Genomic DNA, 8,014 nt, shown 5'->3' with positions numbered 1-8,014 from the left:
CATGGACATACCATATACAAAATGTTCAAAAGAAAATAAAAACAACTGCAATACTGTATAAGGTACAATATGTTTTGAACAAAAATGCATTATATATATATTGTACAGTTGTCTCATCACTCCATATTTAACATATGGAGTAGAAATTTGGGGAAATACATATAAATCTAGAACTACTCCAGTCTTTTTATTACAAAAAAAGGTCATATCAGATTAATTACACATTCTTCATATAATACCCCAACAAATCCTTTGTTTATTCAGTTGAAAACATTAAAATTTTATGACTTGGTAGACTTGTGTACTGCTAAACTTATTTATAAGGCAAAACAACAAACCCTCCCTCAGTCTTTGCAAGCTATGTTCAGCGTAAGGGAAAGTAATTATGACCTTAGAGGGATATATATGTTTAACAAACCATATTGTAGAACTAAATTAAGTAGTAACTGCCCATCTAATAAAGGTGTTCAGTTGTGGAATAGTTTTCCTGATGAAATAAAAATGGCTACTTCATTACCACAGTTTAAAAGACTTTATAAAAGAATGGTAATAAAAAGATATACTCAATAAGAATAAGAATAATAATGATAATAATCACAATACATGTTCTTCTAAATATATATTCAGAATATTCAGTATTTCTTTATTTTAAATTTATGTCCATTAGTGCTGCTTGTGTGGAGTAAGGGTAGGCATAATAAGCTTTAGCTTCAGCCTACACCTTTGGTCAATAACATTGTTTTTTATTTTATTTTATTTTTTCTTTGTATGATTGTGTGTGTGCATACATGCTTTTATTCAAATGGATGTATGTACCCTTATGTTCTCAATCTCAAAATCTGAATGATAGATGGGTTTATTTATTTTGTGTGTTTTTAAGGGAGCCGTGCAATAGTCGGATGTGTATGGATGCGAGTGTGTAATTTTGCTGGGTTTTTATTATTTATGATTATTTTATTATCGAAGGATTGCATTTTAATTTTGTTGTACAATGTACAATGACAATAAAGATATAAAGATAAAGATAATCAACTAATCCTCACAGGAGTTTATGTATTTTTTAGGTTTGAAACTGTAGAAGGTCAGACCTTTTATCACACAATTATTTACTAATGAATTACAACAAATTTGACACATGGCCTCCTTGAAAAGGAGATTTATTTATTTGTCACAGATTTATGTGCTGGTGGAATTTTAATTAGCTGCAGCCCATATGATACTGGAATAATTAAGCTAGTTTTAATGTAAAGACATTACAGTGAACCTTTTTAAATAAAGGCCAGTGCTGCAGTAACCTCCTGATTGGCCAAAATAAATGTAAATCAATATAAAGCCAGTACGATAACGCTGTCAACAATGACACTGAAGTCATTTAAAAAAATTGATATTAATAAAGGTTTTTAAAAAAATTACTATTCATGGAGCAGTAAGGATGTAAACATGCGCTGGGATTGAGCACACTCACCGCACAGCTGATTGTAGAACTGTCCCATTTATTTTATGCAGACAAATACATCCCTTCTCTGATGGCTGGCTAAAGATGACATGGAATGTTACAGTAAGATTCGCTTTCTTGCATAAAATGCTCACTGTTGAAAATGTTGCAAAAGTGTCTGAAGTGTTCATTTTCATGTTGCCCCGCTTTCTGCTTTCTTTTTTTTAATCCATCAACACTATCACCAAACACTGTACACTGACTTGGCCTTATCAGGAGAATAAAACAAACTTAACTCAGCGGCAACACTGCAATATTTTTTAAATCTCTGTAGTCAACACAAGAGTGCAGTCAGTCTGTATGAGGGTGGAGGGGGGAAGGGGAGCTATCAGCTCACGTGATAAGCATACGATGATGCGTATGAAAGTCCAGGTCACTGATGTGGTCCGAGCAGACCTCGGAAACTCCGCTCATCGTGGGTGCTTCATGTCACCTTGGATGGGGCTCATGTGGAGCACATGGATTGAGAAGACACATTCAAGATTTCTTCATTATTAAAAACAAAGAGCTGAAAGTGAGCCTGGTCAGGACTCTCCGTTCTGGACTCTGGAGACCGGTGGCTGCATAAAGTCTTTAAAGGGCCCCAATGCCTCCTTCAGGGCTGAGCTCACCTCAGACGAGGAGCATGTAATGCACTCTACCAGTGTGGGGTACAGGGCAATCACCTGAGCCCATGTGTTGCCATCCACTGCAGGCAATGAACAAAACAATTGCAGAACATGAACAAAAATACAGAGGAACGGGGATGAAAGGAAGAGGAAGGAAGAGAATATGAATTGTGGCAGAAAGCAATCAGCAAAATCATTCCTTGATAAACATCCCACAGGCATATGGAAATTAGTTTTTCCTCTGAATAAAGGGCAATGTAATGCAGACAATAAGCATTTCTTGTAAACAGTTCTACCCACAATGAAGATAAAAGCAATCTGTACTCTGACACATTTATCTGATATGAATAGATGACAGATCTGGTTATTACTGTATTCTTTTGTTATTCCCCCCCACCTCTATTTTTCCTCTCCTTTCCAAGATCAATTTAATCCTTGACGCAGTATGATACTCACCGTTTTCTGGCTGTGTCTTTTTAAGCGAGTCCATCAAAGTGCTGATAGCTTTCAAGACAAAGATAATCTCTGTCACTTGTTGCCTAAAATGAAGACGACCAGACCTTCATTAGAGACAAAGATGTACAATCCATAAAACCTGCAGACATTTCAATTAGGTAATGTAAAAATACAAGGCAAGGTTAATTTGAGATGTTTTCTGATGCACTCTTATAAGTGAACTGACAGAATATATTACAAGGCAAACAAGGCAACAGAAAGAAACTTTAAAAGTTTGTAAACTTATGTAAACTCTGTATATCACATACAGTGTATAATGTTACTGGTCCTGGTTTTCACTGCTAAATGTCATGGTGCTAACACAGAGTATGGAGCTGAATTCCTGATGAAACATGTACTAAAACAGGGGTTTTGTATGTGCAACATGTTGTATTGTGTGGACAGCAGGGTCTACCTGGGCAGGGGGCAGCGTCCGCTCAACCTCTCATCCTCTACGTAGCACCGGAGAACATCTTGGGACCTCTTGAGGAGCACAGAGAGTGCCATACGAGAGATGTAGCCCTCCTGCGGGGTCGACACCTTGTTGCTGAAGGAAAACTGCAGCAGTGTCTCAAAGCACACCTTAGAAAACTCCTCCCTCATCCTCACATCGATCTCTGCCTCTGTCGAAAGAAGACCATTTACATTATAGACATTTGGCTGACGCCGCTCTGCAGAGTGATTTATGAGTGGCCACAGAGGGCTGTGCTACGGTGCTCAACACAGGAAGAGTCTGACAGGAGCCACTGCTGATCATGAGCCACATGGAGGGTTTTGGAAATGAAACAAGGACTTAATTGTTACAGTCAGATTCCTTCAGCATTTTTTAACCAGCACTTGCCCATTCCGCTGTTCTCTTCATGTCACAAATACAAGCAAAAAGCACTGCTGAAATCATTTTTGCTGCTAAAGTTGCATCTTACCTGTGAATGAGGGAGACTGTGAGTGAATGGAACCCTTATTGAGCATAGCCATGATCTGGCCAACAAAGTCTTTGGGGATGAAACTAGCAAATGGTAAAATCTCTGTGCTAATCAGCTGGACCACCTAAAATAAAGAGGACAAAACAATGATGTGGGCAAACGTGCAAAATCTTGGAGACGCACTAGATGCTGGGAACAAGCATTTACCTCTACATCAATGGCTTCATTCTTCTGAAATTCCTGAATGGATAGGTTGTCTGGAGGTGTGCTAGAAAAGGAAAACAACGAGGTTGCTACTTAAAACGTTAGCAAAATGTTTACGTGTGTGTGCGCGCGTGCACACATATATATATATGGACATGCAGACCTAATATCAAGGCGTTCTAAATGTGCACCTTTTGGTAAACAGAAAGTCTTCAAAGGCATTTGCCAGCTCTGGCCACATAGTGTCAAACTTCCCAGATGAGGCGTGCTGGCGTGCCACAGGCAGTCCAACAGATAACACCTTGAGCAGAGACGAAACAGCGAGCTTCCAGGTGCTCTCTGATGGACAGGCATACTTCAAACCCAAGGGCATCCTTAAAGTCTTTCAGGTGAAGGGGAAAAGAGAGAAAGCAATAACAACCATGAGACTGAAACACTGACTTCAAGGTAAAACCTGTACAACTAAGTTGAGTACCTCAAACTTTCCACCCTGTTTCTGTTTTATCCTGGAGAGACTTAAATTCATAAGATTAACATCAAAGTGGTATTTGAAGACTCAGTGTTCAGTCTCCTATACCAGAAAAGGTAATGGCCCATCATTTTGACCAAATCCTTCCCCTTGGTTTCCCAAGGTTGAGATTTTAAAAGTGTTGCTTTCTTGTTTTGGAGACAAAAAAAGTGGTGTGGATGAGTTTTTGATCTGTGAATGTGAGTTTGAATGTTTGGCAGATTGCTAGCATACTGGCAAGACTGGCCAGGTCGGATGTCAGTAAGATTTTCCACTGAGACAACAGTTCTGCTCATGCACGAGGTGAGGGTACACAATCACTAATCAGAATGGTACTTATTATAAATACATATGTATTGATGTGCAGAACACCTGTTGAACAGTGTCATCTTTTTATATTTTAAGTTTTGCATGTTCCAAGATATAACAAGCACAGTGCACGATCATTGTGCATGCACCTAGGCAGCCGTGCATCACAACACAGTCAAAGCATAGATAATTTACTTTGTTTTTGAGAATTGGAGAAACAGGTTACTATTCATTTTAATGGCTATTCTTGTGTTGTTTGTTTTTAAAAATTACTTTTATTATTTGTTATATGCTTAAATAAAACTAATCTAATTTGTCTGATTCCATACTAATTTATATTTACATTACAAACCTTCAAATCAATTCCAAAACTTTACTAGGAATTTCATGGCCATGGCCAGTGTGAATACCTTATCCTGGTCAACATACCTTGATGATGTTCTGCAGAACTTTCTCATTGATGACAGCTTTGTGGCACGCCGTTTTATGGTACAGGTCCACCACCACCTCCAAGGAGCGCTCAGCAAAGGGTACATAGTTTAAGGCAACCCATTCAGCCTGTTGTGGCAAGAAGATTTAACAAGAGAAAAATACAAGAGTGGACCATTATTCAAACTAATCTGAAGCCCATTATCCCTACCTTTTGGCAGAGCCACACAGAAAGCAGTTTTAAAGGCACACTTTGTATTAGTATATAGAAAACACACAAACTTATCACATAGGTTATTAGTCTTAAAGATTTCTTAGGCTTATATGAGCACAGCTGAAATGTTAAAGCCAAATAAATGGTTCAATGCTACCAAGTGTGTCTTTAATAAATATAAACAAAACCACACATGTGCATATAAGCATCACCAAAAACACAAAATCAACTGAAAATGTAACTGCACAGGGGCTGTGCACACAGAGGCATAACCACCAGTTAGTGGCAGGCAGAGAAGGGGAGCACGGAGTGAGTGAGAGATGCATATGAGATATGAGAGCCTACCATGCGGTATGATAGCTCATCTACCGCAGAGGGTAGGTTGTCTCCATTCAGCACAGCTTAGTACAGCTATATAGAGGGCTGAAGGAGGTGATGAACTCACCGGTGCAAACAGCTGGATCTAAAATGGTTATCCAGTGAGTAGTCCCAGAAAACAAAATAAGAGAAGACTGCAATTAAACTTGTGTCTTAAATTTGTATCGAATTTAAAGTGTCATGTTAGCTACATACGATTTAATGCTCAGGACTGATTTAGGGCTAAAACACTCTTAGCACCAAGGACATTTGAGGAGATCTGACAATGCTAGATAAAAGCCAAAAAAGGCAGTAGAGACCACCCATAACAACTGTTTGGTTGGTTGCAAATTTTGTTTGACCCTGACCTACACAATTTAAAGAGATCAACAAAAATGTCCAGCATAGGGCCTGAGTCTGGGCCCCACAGGTAGGAAGTAACAGACTGACAATGAAGATTTGAGACTGTGCGCATATCCGCTTGTTAAGCGGTGATGTAACATTCTGTTTCCAGGTCCAAACTTCATTTCATTCTCCTCCTCTACATATACCACAGTGCTGTTTTCCCCATTGTTTCAACAGATCTGAATCAAAAATCACAGGTCAGCTGTCATTTCACCATTGTCCTTATAATGAGAAGGAGAAAAAGAAATTATTACAGTTGATTAGAAAAGTCATAGTATTCTGATGAAAGTAACAGTAAAAGTATTAAAAACAAGTTAGACATACTGGATAACTTGATATAGGCTATATATTAGAATAAATTTACTACTACGTGTAATAAAGTTTGGTTATTATGCCACCAGACAGAGCAGCAACACTGACTACTCTATTTGAATCCAAATGATGCAGTCAGAAAAAAAAGCTGTTGTTATGTGGAGGATGACTGGCTCGGCCATTTGGGCCTGAGGGACCTTGGACCTGAAAGTTGAACATTATGCCACACTTAACAAGCGGATCACTTTAACATTCCTCAGCATAGCATCTGCTTGATTTTAGAACATGACAAGCTACTTGTACATTTCCAGAACAACAAGGAGAAAGCTGCGGCTATCACAACAATGTTGTGAGAAGACTGCTCTGTCCTTGAGAAGAAATGAAAATTGTATGTGGTTTAACAAAAGCATAATCTTGAAGCACAAAAAGTAGAAAAAGCTGAAAAGTAGTAAAAAGATCACTAATCAAAGAGGAGGGATGATCTTGTTGAGAAAAGCTGAAGAGAGAAGGATGATTAATAACAGTGTTCACCACCCAAAATATTTATAAAACTAAAGTAAAAAGCAGCTAAAGGAAGTTCAATTCCCTGTCCCCCTACCTGGTTGTATTTGGCATTGGCCACGTGTTTGGTTTCCACCCTGCCATACTGAGGAGGCTTGCAAGAGAACTCCACGAAGAGTAGCAGCTGTTCAAAGATGGCTGGGTACATGACCTGCAGGTTCTCGGGGCCCACACAGATGGCCTGCAGCAGGGAGGGAAGGAAGGAACAAACACTACTGACATCCAGCATAGGACTATATATTTCATAATTTAACACTGACACATTGTTTCCTGGGCTGAGTTGACAAAATCGGAAAAATATCTTTTGAGTCAAAAAGGAAAAGAATCACCCCTAATTTTATTATTTTATGAAGCAAAACATTTGCCTGGTTCCCTGCTTGTGCCATTTCACATTTGTGTATTTGCTGCTTTTCTTAGTTTTAATTTATTTGAACTTTCTTGTTAACCAAAACAAGCTATCTGAAGACATCACCTTGGGCTCTGCGAAACTGTGGTGTGTCTTAGACCCCTGGGCTCTATGACATCCATTGCTATTTGTAGGGTAGATGATGCATAACATATATTAAAAACCTCTTAAGTTGAGGTATTTTTGCTTTCTGACAATACACTTCTTCTGCTCACCTTCTGCAAAACATCCAGAGCTGTGAGTACTGCTTCCTGAAGGCTAGTCAGCACTGCCTCAGTGAATGAGGGGAGGATGAAGGGGGAGGCATCACTGCTGATAGGCACAGACACAGCCCCATGGAGGATGAGCCCTAGCTTCTTCAGATCGTCCATGCTAAAGCTGGCCTTGATGTGCTGGTAGAGTGCTGGGAATATCTGGACCAAAGCTGTGAGGAAGGGCTGGCTAGGGATAAAGGAGAGTTTCTCCGTCGGACCACTGGGTGGTCTTGTGCTGTCCGTTCCCGTCCGATACCATGTGTTCCATGCTGACCACCACAATGCAGAGTCCTCCAAGGCTGACTCCTCCCCTGGGGGAGGGGCCTGCAGCTCAGCACCATTGTAACACGTCAGCCGCTCAACTAGTGAATCTGACCGCACCAAGGGTCTGCCAGGACCAGACAATGTAAGGGGGTCGATGAGCACGGGGGGCATGCCCATAGCAGCGAGTGTATCACTTGTTTTGTCTGACTCTTTAACAGGTGTAACAATCTGTAGGATCTCTTGAAAGCTCTTGAGGGCTGCCAAGGAAAC

General features: G+C 39.8%; 1 protein-coding gene across 1 annotated transcript in view; it reads right to left on the bottom strand.

The window, feature by feature from the left end:
* Positions 1 to 1,476: 1,476 nt before the first annotated feature.
* Positions 1,477 to 8,014, bottom strand: part of mon2 (MON2 homolog, regulator of endosome-to-Golgi trafficking) — a 30,209-nt gene continuing 23,671 nt past the window's right edge. The window contains 10 exon segments of the mRNA XM_020622444.1: positions 1,477 to 2,183; positions 2,560 to 2,642; positions 3,014 to 3,221; positions 3,522 to 3,645; positions 3,729 to 3,789; positions 3,917 to 4,107; positions 4,972 to 5,100; positions 5,631 to 5,648; positions 6,858 to 7,001; positions 7,442 to 8,008. Of these exon segments, the coding sequence (XP_020478100.1) occupies positions 2,020 to 2,183; positions 2,560 to 2,642; positions 3,014 to 3,221; positions 3,522 to 3,645; positions 3,729 to 3,789; positions 3,917 to 4,107; positions 4,972 to 5,100; positions 5,631 to 5,648; positions 6,858 to 7,001; positions 7,442 to 8,008 (1,689 nt within the window). The 3' untranslated portion in view covers positions 1,477 to 2,019.

This window comes from Monopterus albus, unplaced genomic scaffold (assembly GCF_001952655.1).
Source record: "Monopterus albus unplaced genomic scaffold, M_albus_1.0 scaffold7.1, whole genome shotgun sequence".
Classification (NCBI taxonomy): Eukaryota; Metazoa; Chordata; class Actinopteri; order Synbranchiformes; family Synbranchidae; genus Monopterus; species Monopterus albus.
Note: the sequence above shows the minus strand (reverse complement) of the source record. Positions and strands in the feature narration are given on the sequence as shown.